This window comes from Procambarus clarkii, chromosome 63, assembly GCF_040958095.1.
Source record: "Procambarus clarkii isolate CNS0578487 chromosome 63, FALCON_Pclarkii_2.0, whole genome shotgun sequence".
Classification (NCBI taxonomy): domain Eukaryota; kingdom Metazoa; phylum Arthropoda; class Malacostraca; order Decapoda; family Cambaridae; genus Procambarus; species Procambarus clarkii.
The window spans coordinates 29,337,877-29,358,555 of record NC_091212.1 but is presented as its reverse complement, the minus strand read 5'-3'; the positions used below and the strand labels follow the sequence as shown (position 1 = coordinate 29,358,555).

The 20,679-nt window shown below is 38.5% G+C and overlaps 2 protein-coding genes across 3 annotated transcripts in view; one reads left to right on the top strand and one right to left on the bottom strand.

The window, feature by feature from the left end:
* The window catches only part of LOC123748731 (uncharacterized), a 122,465-nt gene extending 115,450 nt beyond the window's left edge, over positions 1-7,015 (top strand). Inside the window, exons 4-5 of the mRNA XM_069308826.1 lie at positions 5,299-5,420; positions 5,694-7,015. Coding sequence (XP_069164927.1) covers positions 5,299-5,420; positions 5,694-5,880 — 309 coding nt within the window. The 3' untranslated portion in view covers positions 5,881-7,015. The remainder of the gene's footprint in view (positions 1-5,298; positions 5,421-5,693) is intronic.
* A 279-nt stretch (positions 7,016-7,294) lies between these two features.
* LOC123769435 (putative fatty acyl-CoA reductase CG5065) overlaps positions 7,295-20,679 on the bottom strand; it is a 57,791-nt gene continuing 44,406 nt past the window's right edge. For both annotated transcript variants that reach the window (XM_045760534.2, XM_045760535.2), the window contains 6 exons: positions 19,372-19,536; positions 17,255-17,338; positions 15,320-15,575; positions 15,001-15,199; positions 12,370-12,609; positions 7,295-11,392 (listed from right to left, as the gene is read on the bottom strand). In XM_045760534.2, coding sequence (XP_045616490.1) covers positions 10,954-11,392; positions 12,370-12,609; positions 15,001-15,199; positions 15,320-15,575; positions 17,255-17,338; positions 19,372-19,536 — 1,383 coding nt within the window. In that variant the 3' untranslated portion in view covers positions 7,295-10,953. The remainder of the gene's footprint in view (positions 11,393-12,369; positions 12,610-15,000; positions 15,200-15,319; positions 15,576-17,254; positions 17,339-19,371; positions 19,537-20,679) is intronic.

The following is a 20,679-nucleotide window of genomic DNA, read 5'->3' as shown; positions in this document are numbered from 1 at the left end:
TAGAAATAAGCCAAAAATTATGCTTAACTGTACCGGTTGATAATCTTCAAATTTTACTATAATGTGCCTACCAATCTTTGTAAAATTTTCTTGCAATGTACTTGTTATTTTTTTCAATTTTGCTAGAAATTATCTATTTAAAATTATCTGTTAGATGAAGGACCTGTCTGGAACGCTATGAGTGCCTTTACAAGAATGTGCATCAGTGCCATGTACTCTCATAAACCCAATGTACTTTCTTGTGTGTGTCTGTGTGTACATTTTATATATACAGTATATTATATATATATATATATATATATATATATATATATATATATATATATATATATATATATATATATGTGTGTGTGTGTGTGTGTGTGTGTGTGTGTACTCACCTATTTGTACTAACCTATTTGTGCTTGCAGGATCGAGCATTGACTTTTGGATCCCGCCTTTCCAGCTATCGGTTGTTTACAGCAATGACTCTTGTCCCATTTCCCTATCATACCTAGTTTTAAAAGTATGAATAGTATTTGCTTCCACAACCTGTTCCCCAAGTGCATTCCATTTTTCCACTACTTTCACGCTAAAAGAAAACTTCCTAACATCTCTGTGACTCATCTGAGTTTCCAGTTTCCACCCATGTCCCCTCGTTCTGTTATTATTGCGTGTGAACATTTCATCTATTTCCACTTTGTCAATTCCCCTGAGTATTTTATATGTCCCTATCATATCTCCTCTCTCCCTTCTTTTCTCTAGTGTCGTAAGGTTCAGTTCCTTCAGACGCTCTTCATATCCCATCCCTCGTAACTCTGGGACAAGCCTCGTCGCAAACCTCTGAACCTTCTCCAGTTTCTTTATGTGTTTCTTCAGGTGGGGGCTCCATGATGGCGCGGCATACTCTAAGACGGGTCTCACGTAGGCAGTGTAAAGCGCTCTAAAAGCCTCCTCATTTAGGTTTCTGAATGAAGTTCTAATTTTCGCCAGTGTAGAGTACGCTGCTGTCGTTATCCTATTTTGTGGGAACCGACCTGTGAGATTTATATTTATTTACTTTATATGAATTTATATAGAATTTATATTTACGTTAATTTGTATACTTCGATAGCAATTTGTATGATGTTAAGTGGACTGTATTTCTGTAATAGTCTCACAAATCGATTCTCTACACATTAGGGGGGGTTTATATTGAATTTATATATATGCAGCCAATCAAACTACAGTATTAAACTACATATATTGTTAAACATTGAAGAGGTTCCTTATCTTATTGTACAGCAGGCCTTAGTCCACCAGATATAACTAGGATGTAGACACCGAATTATCCTCTTTGAGGTAGCTTCCATCACCCTGTAACTGGTACACAAAGCATGCTTCCTCGTCTTGACCTGTCAAAAGGGCGCTAGCTATAAAGCCAGAATCCTAATATATGACAGCTATATCAGAGAAAACACTGTACATTGAACCGTAAAGACCTAGGCTTAATTACCTTTTATTAAGAGGCAGTTCGTATTCTAACCGGCTCGTCCCTATCTAATGACATTAATGGCCATAAATGTTAGATAAATGGGTTTTGGCAGAACACTTAACTTGTATTTGTTGACAGCGTGTTGATGATGGTACACCTTTGGTTTCCATAACACTTCGTCCAAGTAAAATTAACAGGAGCCGTATTAGCTCCCGTGAGCCTCTGTGGTCTAAGTACAATAACAATGGTTGACCACTCCCTCCTCACTGACGCTACTGGCCTACATTGTCCAGATGACAGTAAGTGATAGAAGGGTCACATTTACTCTATTTTAATTCTGATAATTAAGTTAATTTATATGAGATGTTTTTATGATGGTAAAGTCCAAAGACTAATGTATTTAAGAATAATTCCCACCATAATAGGTGGTGAATTTATAATAGTATGTGGTAATGATATCCCGTTTTCTATAGACGGAAATTCCACTACAAGTTACATTTTCTATGGGTTAACTTGTTTATACAACACAGCAATATTATCTGCCTGTATGATATTATTAAATGGTGTCGGATTTTCCGACATATTTATATGTGCCTCAGGAGTTAGATTAGGCATCACATCCACTCCCAGGTCTCTTTCTCGAATCGTCACAGGTAGGCTGTTCCCCCTTCATTGTCTACTGTCCCTTTGGTCTCCTATCACCTGATCCCATTTCCATAACTTTACATTTACTGGTGTTAAACTCCAGTAGCCATTTCCCTGACCATCTCTGCAACCTGTTTAAGTCCTCTTGGAGGATCCTACAATCCTCGTCTGTCACAACTCATCTCGTTAATTTTGCGTCATCCGCAAACATTGACATATATGATTCCACTCCTGTAAACATATCATTTACGTAAATTAGAAAGAGGATTGGTCCCAACACCGATCCTTGAGGTACTCCACTTGTTACTGTTCGCCAGTCCGACTTCTCGCCCCCTACCATTACCCTCTGGCTCCTTCCTGTTAGGTAGTTCTTCACCCATACTAGGGCCTTTCCGCTTACTCCTGCCTGCCTCTCAAGTTTGTATAGCAGTCTCATGTGCGGTACTGTATCAAAGGCCTTTTGGCAGTCAAGAAATATGCAGTCTGCCCAGCCTTCTCTGTCCTGCCTTATCCTTGTTACTTTATCAGAGAATTCTAAAAGGTTTGTTAGGCATGATTTCCCTGTCCAGAACCCATGTTGGTGCTTGTTTACAAACCCAATGCTCTCCAGGTGCTCAACAAGTCTTAGCCTAATTATTCTTTCAAGTATTTTGCAGGGGATGCTTGTCAGTGATACGGGTCTGTAGTTAAGTGCCTCCTCCCTATCACCTTTCTTGAAAATCGGTACGACATTTGCCTCCTTCCAGCAACTGGGCAATTCTCCCGACATAAGTGACTCATTAAAGATCAATGCCAGAGGTACGCTGAGAGCCTGCGCTGCCTCTTTAAGTATCCACGGTGATACTTTGTCTGGTCCAACAGCTTTATTTGCATCCAATGTTGTCAACTGTTTCATTACCTCCTCTGCTGTCACCTCTATATCTGATAGTCTTTCATCTAGGGTAATCGCTTCTAACAATGGGAGCTGCTCAGGCTCGGTTGTGAACACTCCATGGAAATTTGCATTCAGTACCTCGCAGATTTCCTTGTCTCTTTCTGTATATGCCCCTTCTGTTTTCCTCAGTCTTGTCACTTGGTCATTTACCGACATCTTCCTTCTTATATGGCTATGTAGTAATTTAGGTTGCTTTTTCGCTTTGACTGCAATATCATTCTCATAATTTCTTTCCGACACTCGTCTTATGTTAATGTAATCATTCCTAGCTCTGTTACATCTAATCCTGTTGTCCTCTGTCCTTTGTCTTCTGTACTTCCTCCACTCCCTCCTGCTTCTCACCTTTGCTTCCTGACACTGTCTATTAAACCATGGGTTATTATATTCCCTCCTGCTTTTTCCTTTATTGTTGGAATAAATCTCTCTTCAGCCTCCTTGCATTTCAATATGACTTGGTTCATCATACCTTGCACTGTTTTTCCTCTAAGTTCTTCCTCCCACTGCACTTCTCCCAGGTAGTCCCTTATCCTTCTGTAGTCCCCTTTTCTGTAATCAAGTCTCCTTTCCCGGACCTCTTGTCCTTTGGTCACAATTTTAAGCTACATCATGTAGTCAAAGACTAGGACACAATGATCACTGGCTCCTAGTGGTATTTCATGTTCCAACTGCTCGATGTCTTCTACATTCTGGTTGAAAATGAGATCTAATAGGCTGGGCGTATCCCCTCATCTTTCCCTAGTATCTTCCTTCACATGCTGTGTTAGGAAATTCCTGTCAATAACGTCTACCAGCTTCGCTCCCCATATCTCCTCCCCGCCATGGGGTGGGGGTGTGTGTGTGTGTGTGTGTGTGTGTGTGTGTGTGTGTGTGTGTGTGTGTGTGTGTGTGTGTGTGTGTGTGTGTGTGTGTGTGTGTACTCACCTATTTGTACTCACCTATTTGTGCTTGCAGGATCGAGCATTGACTCTTGGATCCCGCCTTTCCAGCTATCGGTTGTTTACAGCAATGACTCCTGTCCCATTTCCCTATCATACCTAGTTTTAAAAGTATGAATAGTATTTGCTTCCACAACCTGTTCCCCAAGTGCATTCCACTTTTCCACTACTCTCACGCTAAAAGAAAACTTCCTAACATCTCTGTGACTCATCTGAGTTTCCAGTTTCCACCCATGTCCCCTCGTTCTGTTATTATTGCGTGTGAACATTTCATCTATTTCCACTTTGTCAATTCCCCTGAGTATTTTATATGTCCCTATCATATCTCCTCTCTCCCTTCTTTTCTCTAGTGTCGTAAGGTTCAGTTCCTTCAGCCGCTCTTCATATCCCATCCCTCGTAACTCTGGGACAAGCCTCGTCGCAAACCTCTGAACCTTCTCCAGTTTCTTTATGTGTTTCTTCAGGTGGGGGCTCCATGATGGCGCGGCATACTCTAAGACGGGTCTCACGTAGGCAGTGTAAAGCGCCCTAAAAGCCTCCTCATTTAGGTTTCTGAATGAAGTTCTAATTTTCGCCAGTGTAGAGTACGCTGCTGTCGTTATCCTATTTATATGTGCCTCAGGAGTTAGATTAGGTGTCACATTCACTCCCAGGTCTCTTTCTCGAATCGTTACAGGTAGGCTGTTCCCCTACCTGTGTGGCTGTGTGTGTGTGTGTGTGTGTGTGTGTGTGTGTGTGTGTGTGTGTGTAATTACCTAAGTGTAATTACCTAAGTGTAGTTACAGGATGAGAGCTACGCTCGTGGTGTCCCGTCTTCCCAGCACTCTTTGTCATATAACGCTTTGAAATTACTGACGGTCTTGGCCTCCACCACCTTCTCACTTAACTTGTTCCAACCGTCTACCACTCTATTTGCGAAGGTGAATTTTCTTATATTTCTTCGGCATCTGTGTTTAGCTAGTTTAAATCTAGAACTTCAAGAACCTCTTGTTCTTGAAGTTCCAGGTCTCAGGAAGTCTTCCCTGTCGATTTTGTCAATTCCTGTTACTATTTTGTATGTAGTGATCATATCACCTCTTTTTCTTCTGTCTTCTAGTTTTGGCATATTTAATGCTTCTAACCTCTCCTCGTAGCTCTTGCCCTTCAGTTCTGGGAGCCACTTAGTAGCATGTCTGTGTGTGTGTGTGTGTGTGTGTGTGTGTGTGTGTGTGTGTGTGTGTGTGTGTGTGTGTGTGTGTGTGTGTGTGTGTGTGTGTGTGTGTGTGTGTTAATATTACACTATAAGAAAGAGCTCTTAAAGAGCACTTCTCACTGGCACCTTTCCATTACAGACAGACATACTTGAAGGTACACAACAGCTGTCCATTGAGGTACATCTAGAGGACCTGCGCCAGGGGAAGGCGAGCTCCCAGGATCACCACTCTCTACTAGCCAGTGCTGCCAAGTATCTCAGGTTGGTGATTACTACTATGTTTTAATCCTTAATTATGGTTTCCCACTATCGGGGTTTGGATGACTTTTTTCAGGCTTATTAAGATCTCCCAAGGCAGTAAGTAAAGAATTATAATGTACATTTGAGGGTTTAAATAAAGATGATGAAATTAAATCCAGTGTGCATAGTTTAAGTGGAAAGCAAATATATTGCAATTAGTCAACAGATACTGTATGTAGATAACAAAGCACTTTCTGGTTAAAATTTTTATGTAATCTTAAATGCCTTTCGCAGGATACTACGAGGTCTCCAGGCACGAGGCTTCCACCTTGCGTACTGGGAACCAAACTACAGAGGTTCAGAATTGACAACTCAGGCTGGACTAATGTTTCACGTGTTTTCTGAAACACTGTGGGTAAACCCTGGCTACCATAAACGCAGAAATTGGCCAGTTAAGGGAAAAATGCCAGAGAAGCTGTGAAATTTTTATTAGTACTGTAATCTTGACTAAGGGTATAGCTCGTGTGGTCACGAGGCCTGGAACAGACATATTAGTTCTCCTTTCCAACACTAGGTAAACCCAGGCTACCATAAATGTAGACGTTAAATGAAAAACAAATATATGCCAGAGCAGCTTCATCTTGATGCAGTGAATCATTATAATCAATAGCTTAGTACAGTACTGGTATTCCAGTTTGAAAGTGATACTAAAAACATTGGCAGGAAACAAAAAAAAAAAAAAGTCCATACTATTATGCAACTAGTCAAATGAAAAAATTAGGCTTTAGCCCATCCATATTGGCACTAAGCATGCTCAATGATTACTTAACCTCATGATTACAGATTTAACTAGTCCTGGAGTTTAGGGGAAACAAATTGGTTCTGCCTGTTTGTGTAATAGCTTTGACTGACTGCATTCGACTCCTCAGACTCATAGAATAGGTGGGTGACCAGGCCCCCCACCTGACTTGGACCAACTGTATTGGAAGATCAGGTTCCTTACCTCCAGCTGTGGTGGGGCCAAACCAAGCTTTGTCTAACCCATCAGATCATCTCCCTTCCCCTTGGCAAGGTTGAGCAAGTCCCCACTGGTGACTACCACGTCACCTGGAGTGACAGACTTCGAGGTGATGCCCTTGTCATAGTGCGCACACATTTCCCATCATGGCTGCTACAGTCCATGACCTGCTTGGACCCATTGTCTCTCAAATACAGTATTAATATCACCTGATGGCATCTGCCCTGATGATTTGCACATGCATAGCTGACCTTATAGACTCTGTACATGTTCAGTTTATTCCCATCCAGATTGGCACATGAATCATTAAGGTTCCCTTTAAGGTGACTGCCTGCTTAGCTGTTCCCCCCCCCCTCTCATTGGTGATGCTCCAGTTCAGGTTTCAAAGACCATCTTGCCAAATGCTAGCCTTGACACAATCCTTCCAACCCATGTTGAGAAGGGTGACAGAACTTTATACATTTTCAGTGGTTGTCGTCATCCCCTTAAAATACAGTAGTCAAGGTAATTTTTGATAGTCAAACCCTTCCATCTTTAGTAATTGTTACTGGTGCCAGATGTTCCTTTCAGGAATACATACATCCCCTCTCCATGCCTTTGTATTGGTTGCTGGATACAAAAATAAATTTGAGAAGACTTAATCTTCAAACCATTAAAATAGAAAACTAAGTCTTGTTTTAAAAAAAAAATCAATTTTTTTTTTACCAGTTATGTTAAGAGCAACGTTCTTTTGTAGTCATCATTTGTGTATTCAGTTAGTGAAGTTATCGGAAATGTTTAGTTGGTTATATAACGAGTGCCAGAATTCTGCAGAGCAGAATTGGTGATTAGGTGCAGACAGCAATGATGTCCTAAAAAGGTAGTGAAACTTGTACCATAAGTTTTTTTTTCTTTATAGTGTATTCAGTGAATAAACATTAAATAGAAAAAAGTATTGTACATGTGGTAATTCAAATTACAGCTTAATTATTAAAACATACGATAATTGTGATGTTCATTATATATACAGTATATATATAGTGATAACCAAAATTAAAATAAAGAGTACAAGACAATATTGCAGCATCACAATGTTGCTGTTGTCCCTAGACTCAAGAAGTGAGAACAGCAGCTGCTGGCGATGCCTTCAAAATTGCAAAGTACTTCAATCTTCCTCATGGTAGTACAGCTACTTATCATGAAGGAAAAGCTCAATATAAACAATATATATTATACATATTATTTCTCATATTCGTGACTGCTGACGCCAACATATACAATTCAGTGCTATTTACACTAGATGCTTAAAAGACAAGTTACTGGCAATGAAGTATATATCAGTCACTGTACATTGCTTTAAATAAAAAAAGAATAAGATACAGGCAACAAGTTCTCTCAAATGGCTTTGGTCCAACATCAGTTGCCTAAAATTAACTAAAATTAATTTCATAAATAAACTGATATCAAAATACTGTAAATAGTTGTCAAGTGACATGTATTTCATGTAAAACAATATTAACAATGATATTTTGTCCATTTCTTAAACAAATTTTTACAAATCTAAGTTATTATTTAATCCTAGTTAACTACTTCCTAAAGCATATAACACTATTTACAACTGGAAACAATTGTACAACTTTCAAACAACTATGAATCAGAGTCAACCTTCAAGCTTTTGGCCTAACCACACTGTTTCAACAGTGAAATACACATTTTATATATGTATACAATATGAATTTACAGTGGCAGACATGCTCATCAAAATTGGCAAGGGGTATGATGCAAAAAACCTTCTATAAGGTAAACAAAAAAAAATCTTCCCCTTCCATGTTAAATATTAGGATTAAAATTTTTTATACAATTATGAATGTTTCAAAACTGTGCCTGCAGGGATGGCAGCTAAAGCCAGAGGTCAGCTACTGCTATTACACAGCCATACAAGTAGAAAATGAACAGCAAACAACGTTGTTAATTAGGAATATGCTAAAGCAATTTGATGTTTGAAGAACTTTATGATAGATTCTGGAGATTTTGCCAATGATCCAAGTGTTGAAACCATTATCAATGGTGGTAATTGAAAATGTATTTGAAAAAATTGGATTTAAGCAGGGGAGTCAGCCAAAATCAAATCTGCTTTGGATATTGGAAGCAGCAGCATAGATACAGCACTACATAATGCTCTACTATATACACAATATGCTAACAAATTGGAAATTACCCTATACCTGCAAAATAATGAGCTTACATTTAAGAAACTTCCTAGATTGCCAAACTTTCTACACAAATTTAAAAAAAAAGAAAAAGAAAAATGAAGTAACGAGAGATTGAACAGCATTAGTGTATCAAATGGGTAACGTGTCCTATTGAGAGAGGAAGTGGCAAGCAAGGTCCCTCCATGGTTTGGTAATTAAATCAATACTGATGTTTGTAAATGGCCTCCTGAAGTAAATGAAATGGCAATGTATGCAGATCATAAACTTGAGCCATTGCAGGAATCAAAAAAAGGTAGAGCTGGATGTAGCTATTGCACCCACCTAAAACCAAAGGCCTATATCAACAGAATAACATAAGTTGCATATTCAGAACAAGGCTTTCAAGAACTAAAGCAAAAAATCCTCCTTCAAAATACTACACACACTATACATTAGACCAGACCTAGAAGAAAGCTCCAGCATGCTAAAGCACAAGATGAAAATTATGTTGCGTTATCATCGGCAAGAGAAATTATTCAAACAGGCAAAGACAATTAAATCACACCATACATGAAATTTAGACAAATAGACAAAGTGAAAACAGGTAAGGGGCAATAGAATAATGGGAACATATGACATTTGAAGCATGAATGAGCCTGAATATGCAATGAGTGGCAAACAAGTTTAATGAACTTTTGAGCCAGAAGTGATGAAAGAAATTACAGTTCACAGCTCCAAGAGCAAATGATGGGATGCATAAACATACCCAAATAAAATAATTAGGAGGAGGGGCTTTTAAAAGTTGGATGCTGCTTCCAATAGATATTTAATCTCAAGCCATACATTCAGCTGTTTACGTAAGCAATATGTGGGCATGAAATTTTATCCAAAATTCGAATGCGGGAATAATCCCACAGGTTTATTAAATTCCACATTTCCAATTTTTAGGAGCTTTATGAAAACTGGAAACCAGGTGTTTGGGAAAGGAAGGGAGGGAGGGAGGGGACTCAGCATCTCAGATTTTTACATTAAGAATGATTGCAAAGAAAGATCCAAGAAAAGGAGAGTTTTATGCTGCCTGTAAGGCATGATTATTATGAAGCATTGAACTTTGCTTTACACAGATTGTACAGGAACATTACCACAATGCAAACCGAGAACCATCCATGCACAAATTATACAAGAACTGTCAAGACACGATTCATTACATTCCATTACTGTATGCCATTAGGTTCTGTAAATATCACCACCCAGTTAACACCCAAGACCCACCACAACTAGACCTGCATAACAAGAATGGCCAAGACCATCACTATCCAATCAGAAAATCAAATAACCTGAGAACTTAAAATTTGGTATACATAAGTAATCTTATGTTTCATGCATGCTCAGGTTTATTGATTTTTCTTCTAGAAATGAAATTTAACGTGATAAAGTATTGTCATGACAATGAGTAAAATGCAACCTTAACCTAACATTATACATAAACATGCTTTACAGTCAGTTAGAACCGTACTACATTTACTGTATTGTTAATTATTATTTATATTAATTACTGACAAATGAACAACGACTCAACTTCATTGCTGTAATTAAAAACATTTACAGTATATAATATAAAATACTGACGATTTACATTTTTGGGCCAGAAAATTGTTACATGCTTTATACTATTTACAAAACGAGGTATTACTTGTATCACTAATACCTAATAAACCAGAACTCTGGTAATTTGAGCATTCGTTTACAAGATGTTGCTTAATTGTGGCCTCCAAATACCACTCCATACTCTACATGGTTTACACTAATAAATGTCCTACCTTAGATATTAGCAACAAATTTCCCAAATGCTTGTTAATATAGCATTACAAATAATGGACAGAAGTCTTCTGCATGTAGAAGAACTTTCCCTGAAAAGCTGTATTTTGAAGGACAAGCATAAGGTACGATCTGTTCAGTTGCCAAGGAGGATCCACTAGCAAGCAAAATGCCCAATTAGTTGGGGCACAAAGGCGAGGCCTTCCTCAGTGCCTCGATCAGAGCTCACGAGGTAGATGCTTATGTCAGTGTGGTGTCTGAGCGAGCTACCGCTTGGATGACGTCACCTCGGCCACAACTCCATTCTTAGGATTCTGATGTGACTATCTCATTCATTACGCAAGCCTTTAGAGATTATTCTTCGAGTGCAGGGGTAGCTGTCTATTAGTCACTGTAATCGACTTAGGAATATCCTTGGAATTATTGTACACACCTAGATGTCATCACTAGGGCCAGTCTAGGAAACATACCTAGGGAAGAGATGTAACTCATTCACTGACCAAACCTCCGGATGTATCCTAGATAACCAAGTGACTTTCATTACAATTTATAAAACATCAACTTCAACGTCTACCTCTTCTGCTGCTGCCAAAATAGGAGAGAGTGAAAGCAGCTTTGAGGCACCACTGAAGAAGAGAGTATAGCAACTGGTGGCAGAGTCTGAGGATAACACACACCACACACCATACATCATTGCTAACTGTACAAGGCGGTGGAAGAAGTGCATAACGTGCATTACTTTTCTAGCTTTTGGTATATCTTCAAGATTCTCTTTCATGATATACTGCTTACAGCCTTTTTGATAGGTCTCAATATATTCATCCCAGTCAAGATCATCTACATCAAAATGAAATATTTCTTTGTCAGCAGGAGAAAGTGTGTCCCACAGGCACTGAGTCTGCGTATTGTGGAAGACCCAATCTCGAAGCATGAAGTACTCCAAAGCACTGACTGCCTTTACCATCCGGTTGCACAGTTTCACAGCACTGAAATACATTAAGCAGATTAAAGCCATAATTGATAAAATCATTCTAGTATTCTTCTAACATTCAAATGTTGGTTTTACAAACTAAATAAACAAACCACAAAGTGGCAGAAACTTTCAGTACAGTATACAAAATTCACTTTCTCCCAATAAAAGCCACCAAATTAAAATAAAATTCACTAGAGACGGTATAATTAATCATCAACATTGATGAATAAACTACTCTATCAAATTCAGTAAGAATAACGCTTGCAAATAAAATCACAGTAGCACAAACTTAAATGGCCAATACAGTAGACTATTCAAATTCTTTACTCGTTTCTTAATCTACTCATTTAAAAAAAACAAAGCTGGCAGTTTAAAATTACCATAAAAAATAATTAAAAAAATACTCTCTAGCACCAGCTGTAATACAGCATTACTGTACCCTCCAATAAATTACAACCCCAACCCTGGAGACCAATATATAAACTGCCCACATTACCTCCCATTATTGTAACCTACTTTCCTGGGAGTTTCACTTTTGTGCCATTACTGGTGTTGAGCCTACACCTTATTGCATTAAGTAATGAAAGAATGTCTTAAAGTGTCCAACAATGGTTTCCTGCCCTGAGACAGTCTGAAGAGAAGTCCTGGGACCTGCTGTGTTGGCTGATCAACTATCTACTAAACTATTTTTTTAATCACTGGAAAAGGATTAAAAGTGTGGAAAATACTCAAGATTGGTAATATAGTAATATCACCGATATCTTCAAGAAAACCATAAAAAATGCAGCCAGAAACTACAGACCAAACTTCACATGGCAATCACTTCCCTTTGACAATCCTTACGGAAATTATCTACAAACCCTCGTGCACAATCTTTTAAAACCATCACACTACATAGTTTCTTTAACAAATTATGACTAATAAACCTGATCATTTATGGAATGATTAATAAAATACATCTTGTAAAACAAGATTAAATTATTTACTTACATTGGCTTTTTTCCAAGAACCCACATTATGGTATCGGCAATGTGTGCTGGGATGATGTTCACTAGATACACATGGATCTGATGCATCAACTTGGTGGTCTTGGCCGAGCCATCAGGATACCACAGTGGCGAGTTGAAGGGAAAGGAGCGTACCGACCTCTGTAAGTGTGCTGCTAGTGAATCACTCGTTAGGGGCTTTTGTGATCCCGTAGAACAGCAGAAGATTGGCACTGGTCTTGGCCTGAGAAAAAAGTTAATATAAATTGCTACTTCAATCATATTACAATGTTTAGGTAAAGCGAGTAAAGACCATATTTGATACATTCATAGGATTCTCTATCTCCAAAACACTACAAATCAATCACATTTTATCAGAATGCTGGTAATAAGATTACAAGATAAGGGATTTCATAGTCTTGTCCATTACATTTACTTTAAATATTTAATGCTCCTTAAACATCCTGTTGCTAAAATCTTGTTTAAAATAAAAAAAATAAAAAAAAAAAATAAAAAGTTCAATGTGGGGACTTTACAGGTCCCAGGCTGGACTAAACTTACCTCTGGGTTGAGGTAATTAGTTTTATTGGGAGGTATTGGGGGGTGGGGAGGGGGGGGTTATATACAGCAGTCCCCGTGGTGTAGTGGTAAGACACTCGCCTGGCATTTCGAGAGCACTTTAGCCTGGGTTTAAATCCTGGCCGAGGAGGATTTGCTGGGCTGTTCCTAACTGTAGCCCGTTTACCCAACAATAAATTGGGTACCTGGTTGTTAAACGATTTGGTGGGTCTTATTTCAGCGAATATTAGGATTAAGGACTTTCCTAAAATCCTATGCATGCTAGTGGCTGTACAAGAATGTAAGAACTCTTGCATTTATAAATAAAATATATAAAATAAATAAAAAATTCATTAGGCCAATATTGAGCACTTCTGCCCATTAAAGTCAAACTACTGACCCTCCTCAGGAGGGTCAGTAGTTCAACAGTTCCTGTTCAACCTGTTCTACTGTTCAACAGTTCAACAGTAGTGTCGTAGTTCCACGACAGTTCAACTCTCTGGTACCTATTTACTACTAGGTGAACAAAGGTATTAGGTGAAAGGAAACATGCCAATGATTTGTCCTGCCCAGGATTACCAATTTTGAGTATAGCACGAACCCAACAGTACTGATGATACCCTTTGCACCTATGCCTTCCTTTAATAGAATGCTTCCTCCTTTCCATCTTGCATCAAGCTTGTCCATAGAGGATAACCAACACCTTAGCGTCATAGGTGCCCTCAATTTCACCTTTTGGTGCAGGCAGGAAAGATTTATTGTTGTGCCTGTTAACGTATGGACACCATGAATATTAAAGTACCTGGTTCAAGGAGAGTTATTCTTCATCCGCTTTATGCCTGTAGTATCAGGTCCTAGATTCCTTCTAGGTGGCATATAATCCTTAATTCTCTTTAATAATAATTTTTATTCAGAAACCGTGTACAAGGAACACAAGAGGAAGAGAATCGTCAGGAACGTGTGTAACATGAATCCACCATTATGCCGGGTTTTTTTTTTTTTTAATGTGGCATTTGCAGATCAGCATCTGCATTTCATTAGCTATATAATGTTCTGATGAAGTGTTAATGTATTCCAGTGCTTTAATAGTACATCATCCAAATCAAAAATATCCTCACAAACTAACCATTATTTCTGTGTCACACAGTCATCAATGTTTTGTTTTATACTTTACTAGAGATCATTCACTGTAAAGTGATATTTGTTTAAAGAAATATTTAGTGGGGCATGATCAAATTTACTTACCCTCTATTCCCTTTTCTTGCTTAAGAAAAATTAAGAAAATGTGCCTAATCTTATTGGCAAAGTGGTTGTTCAGTAACAAAGAATGTCGGGTGTTCTGCTTATGTCATAACATTTGGTAGTTTTCCCAGGATAGAGCTAGTCATTTAGCTACCCCTTTTGGGCCTCAACCTAAATCTCCACTCTCCCTCTTGCTTTTAATTCCCCGTGTGTCTTTGTAGCCCACCTGCTTCCTTCACATTTTGTATTTTTTTTTTGTACAGGCTATGGTGTTCGTTATTTGAGGACAAGACCATAGCATTAGTTTTTGTTATCTTTGTCTATCGGAAATCACTTCAGTTAGCTACTTGCTCTCTGCCATTCTGGGTTTCTTTCTTCCAGGAAATGCTTTCGAGTGTCTAGTCAAAATTTCTTTCTCGATTGAGGAAAATTTATTTTGGAAGGCAAACTGATAAGATTACGTAAGGACTATGTACTCATTGAGCCGAACTGTTTTTGTCTATACCCCCAATACGACTCTGCCATGACAGTAGAGAAGGGAGAGGAAAAAAAAGAATCCCTGCTGGAGCAAAATGTCCAAGTCAGTACAGCTCGGCAATCAAGTATCTTTAATAGACTAGAAGGTTTTCCAGTAAATCATATAATATTTAAAAGTATAACAACTTCAACACTTATAATATTCTACTTCTGTAATTAACACTATATATATAAATTATGCCTCCAGTTTCACAAATGTATTAAAGCAATATTAAGCAATGATAGCTAACTATTTCCCTTCTGCAAGTAGAAATTCAACAAGGTTACTAGAAACAGGAAAACTGATTTATATACTAACTTGTATTTTCCAACAGCGGTGTTCCATGCTGAAACAATCATCAGGTTGATGGGCACATCAACGGGTATGAAGTCTAATGTTATTCCTGGTTTGATGTACAGGGATCTAAGAACTCCCTTACCCATCCCTACCAGCAAACCAGTAAATGCAAACAGGTTATCGACCCAACCAGGAACAGGTTCACGCCATGCTCCACATACTGAAATTTGAGAAAAGAAAGACAATATAAATACAAAAGATTAAAGTACAGATACATTAATATTTTTAACACATTTTCAAAGTACTGTAACAGTAATTTTGGGACCATTTCATAACTTACCAATAGAGGGTCTAATAATGGAAATGGGTAATCTTCCACCATCATTGACTAGGATATGCTCAGCCAAGGCTTTAGTGTATGTGTAGGTATTTGGGCGTGGAGACACTAAATGAGGTGTCAGCGATTCTAACAGTTTGTCATCGAGCCACTCTGTCAGTTGTATAAGGCGGGCAGGATCAATTGGTGCTGGGTACAGCTCCTCATAAACTTCGGGCAGGTGACAGTTGCTGTATGCAGTTGAAGTGTGCACCAGAGACTGAAAGAAAATGGGATATTTTTAACACTTTTTTTCCCCTTCTTTTGAATTATAATAATTCATTGTGTCGGGGACAGGTAGCTATAGCGTATATTACACGTTGTTCTTATACTGAGGTTCAACTCAAGGTCTAACCATTGGATGCAACACCACAACAAGCTGACTAACTCCTGCTAGGTGAACACGGACATTAGACAAGAAACTTTACCAACCATTTCTGTCACTTCTTAGATTCGAACCTGGAATTCCCGATTTCGAGTCTAGAACCAACTGTACTACTGAGACCCTATAGTTGAACACGAGGAAATGGCAGCAGCATGTAAAGGGTCGGGAATGAAATGGTAGAAAATTCCAATATTTTATATATATTCAGTGATTACCAATCAGGGCTTACCCCATCACTGATTACAGGGGAAGCGAGTTCTAACTCTTTATGCCCCGCCTCCTAGCTGTGCATACCTTACGTGCTACTAAGAAAAACAATTATTAAAAATGTTACTGTAGAGTTGTGGATGGAATTTGCTTCAAGAACCTCTTTTTTCAATGGATTCGACTTTCCAAATACGCATACAGGGAATGAAAACTTCCCAACATATCTTCGACCCAAATGCATGTCCATCTTCCACTTTGTCTTATTGCTTAGTGGCAGATGAAGTTTGAAATAAAGATGAAGTGAAATAAAGATGAAGTGAAATAATGAACTATGGAGGAATTTGACTTCTTAGCTCACTTGACAAAGTATAAGGCAGAACATGATTAACCAAGCAAGGAACAAGTTAAGTAGCCTACAGGGTTTGCAAGTTACATTTCACAATTGGTGCAGAGCTCTCCCTCCAGGCTTGAAGTGGCCTTATGCCTATGGACCAGAACTTGTTAAACTGTCTTGTCCCCTTCCAAAGAGCAGTATTTGCTCAAAGAAACCCTTCAAAAATCACTAAATTCCAAACAATCATCGACCATTCAATATTACTACGTCATTCTAAACTGTAAAGAACCAAAATCTAACCAAGTGTCACCATAAATCAGCCTAACAATCCATACTACCTAATGTTAACCAGACCACGCACTAGAAGGTGAAGGGACGACGACGTTTCGGTCCGTCCTGGACCATTCTCAAGTCGATTGTGACTCGAGACAATCGACTTGAGAATGGTCCAGGACGGACCGAAACGTCGTCGTCCCTTCACCTTCTTATATGTGGTCTGGTCAACATACTTTAGCCACGTTATTGTGACTTATCGCCTGCATACTACCTAATGGTCGTATGGATTGTTTGAGTCCAAGGGGGGGGGGGGGGTTATGGGAATTTCACTTTTTACCATTTTGGGCGAATGTAATGTTTGGCGACTCGCTTATGAATTCACTAAGGAAGTTATAGAGATGCCACTTAAGAATTGACAACGCTAAGCACACAGCGGCTGTTCAAAATAGACCTACTGTACAATTGTGTTAGTTTACATTACCACTGTATATTTTTACAAATAAATATTTCCATCAGACCTGATAAGTACATAAACATGGCGAAACATAATATAGGCCCCAAATGGAGGATTGTCACCTTACTAAAAATGTTGTAACTTTCAGTTCCTAATCTTTTCTGTTCATCATCATGTTTTTATTTATCAGACTCGTACAATTCCTATACCAGAAGAGGAAAATACAGAGAAACTATTACTCACCACCAATTTCTTCATTTTTGTCGCCAGACTCACAACACGCTTAGTCCCCAGCATGTTCATGTTCACCGCTACCCGCATGGGCTCCTGGGGGACAATTTCAATTTGCTCAATAATGTATAGGTACACTATTATTTTGGACACCATTGAAATAAAAAAATTAAATGGTTGACAGGTGCTTTGACATTTCGAAATGGTTGTGTGAAATTAGATATGAAAAGAGTTAAGATTACCAACGCAATTATAGACACTACTGTATATGCGTAAGGAAACATTTTGGGTTTACTGTACCGTATATTATTAAAGATTACGTTTAAGTAATTGTAGCTAATGTATCTTGTGTAGAAAATTTGTAGAATATTTATAAATAGTAATGTTAATAGTTTTAAGACTTTCGTGAAACATTTTGTAATTATGTAGCCATTTATGTATTGTAACTATATAAATAGAATGTAACCGGTTTAAATTTTTTAATAACTTCATTTTCATGGGTAATTTGAAGGCTAGTAAGTGTGATTAGCCACACAAAAATTAAGCTTTTAATTTATGTAGCTTTAGATAAATGATCAAGGAACTTTAATGTCTAAGGACATGCACAATACAGTACCATGTGCTTATGTAAGTGATAAAATAGCAAACCAATAATTGTGGAAAGAAGCACGTTTGCAATACAAGGGCAATAATTACAATATTTGGGGGTTTATCACATCACGTGGTGGTGTTATGCAAGACTTTACTGTACAGATGGTGAGAAATATTTAAAACTAACTAGGTAAACAAACAAAGATGACGGGTGTATGCAAAAAAAGAATTGATAAGGCTAAATAGATGAACCTTTATGGCATATGGAAGACTGTCAACTACTCTTGTCATAGTCTATGAAAGTAGATTTTGTTAATGCAAGGGGAAAGGGCGCAAGGCTGACAAGTACCGTATATAAATCAGAAAATGGAAACAAGTGTCCGTAGTCATTGTAGATACTTGTGGATTATAGTGTTATATAGTTATACAGGTTTATTATCTGTTTCTAATAGGACATGGGCAGTCTCAATCTAGTGATCTTTTATGTCATTATACCGTGTACTTGGTACCGTGTACTTGGTACCGTGTACTTGGTACCGTGTACTTGGTACCGTGTACTAGATCTAAATTATATGGGTGAGTAATGAGTGAGCCGGACATGCAAATTAACACTTTTTTACTAGGAAAGTCCAGAATTCAAATTTATTCAGGGTTTTACAAAATCTCAGTAGCCTGAATTTTTATTTAGATGTTGAGAAGTCAAGAACTAATTAATTTATTCAGATTTCTCATTCAGTATAACATTAAATCCAAATTTGTATTCGGGTTAAAAATAAAAATTTAACACCAACATGAATTGGTCTAGATTACAGATATTTGAGTTACTGTACCAGAAGCCAAATAATCAAACCTCTTACAGCACATGAAGGTTTAAATGAACAGTTCCAAGTGATGGATTAATTTAATGCTGTAATCACTAATCTAGACAAGAGTACCAAGAGTACCGTATGTTGATTTACAAGCCATTTTAATCATTACAAAATTCTTCCCCTGTGGAATTAACAAAATTTTAAAAAATGGTACAAGATATGAACGGGTAATGGGGTACAAGGCATGAACGGGTAATGGGGTACAAGGCATGAACGGGTAATGGGGTACAAGGCATGAACGGGTAATGGGGTACAAGGCATGAACGGGTAATGGGGTACAAGGCATGAACGGGTAATGGGGTACAAGGCATGAACGGGTAATGGGGTACAAGGCATGAACGGGTAATGGGGTACAAGGCATGAACGGGTAATGGGGTACAAGGCATGAACTGGTAATGGGGTACAAGGTATGAACTGGTAATGGGGTACAAGGTATGAACTGGTAATGGGGTACAAGGTATGAACTGGTAATGGGGTACAAGGTATGAACTGGTAATGGGGTACAAGGTATGAACTGGTAATGGGGTACAAGGCATGAACGGGTAATGGGGTACAAGGCATGAACGGGTAATGGGGTACAAGGCATGAACGGGTAATGGGGTACAAGGCATGAACGGGTAATGGGGTACAAGGCATGAACGGGTAATGGGGTACAAGGTATGAACTGACCGTAAAGTTAATAGTTGCAGCAGCATGGAAGATGACCTCCACCTCGTTGACCAGCCTGGCCTCGTCCTCGTCACTGAGGCCGAGGCCCTCCATCGTGATGTCTCCCTTCACAGCAAACACCTTCTGGATTACTTCTGGCTGTAATTCCTTTATTTTATCATACAGCTGAAAAAAAATTAAATTATATATAAATTTTACTGCAATGTGGAATCAAAAGATATATATTGATATTCAAAATGCCACAAAACAGGTAATTTATGACAGGACAAATTTTGCAAAATATTAAAAATGGCAAAAGTCTCCCAGCATAGAATGTAACAAGTGTTACGTGAAGATAAATGAGCAATGCACCAAAGAAAATACAACAAATGCAAAAACAAACGTGATAAACTATTCTCTATTTTCAAATATAAATTCCAACACTGAATGAAGACAATCCATGCGTGCACCATCTATACCAAGAGTTTTCCCATCACCAGAGGCATTTATATCACAACCACAACCACCTATACAGTACCTTCCACCAACAGCTACATCCAACCACAGTCATACCATTATACCACATCTTGTCCAGCTACCTATTCCACTAACTACAGCTCCACCTATGTTACATCATTTATACCACAACATACACCACACGTTTGTTCAAGGCCAACAGGTAACCATTAGTCAAACAACAGGAACGCCACTACATAATTCATGATACCATCACAGGAGTCTACCAATATTTCCTGTACAACACCAAACATCAGGGAAGACCCCACTAATAATGTACAGGAAGAGTGTCAGGAAGGTGGAGTGCATTATCTACCAAAATTATGATCCCATATACTCGTGTGCAAGGAAATCTTCATATACTGTACTTCAGCAGTTTACTATTTATTTACCCCGAGGGCCACCATCCATCTTGAGGCCTCTACTAAGCTACTAGATCAGTCGAACCACTAGGAAGCCTGGTCAGAAACCGGGCCGCGGGGACGTCGATCCTCGGAACCACTACAAGTTAGGCAAGACGGGAAGCCAGCGGCTTGTTATTGGTCTTTCCCAACCCCTTTTTTTCTCCCGAGGCTTTTATCCGACAATATTTTTTTTCTTTTTTACTGGCAAGCTTTGGTACACGAAGTGTACTGCTATCCTATTCTATAGGAGGGATAGCAATATAGATCAAGATCATGTAATCTTGAAAAACCATATGATGAGCCTAGTCTACATATACGTACTAGCCACTAGCAAACCCTGACAAGAATATCTTCCAATATCCTCGAGCGAATGAAAAAGAGCTGAAAATATTTCATGCAATTTGATCTA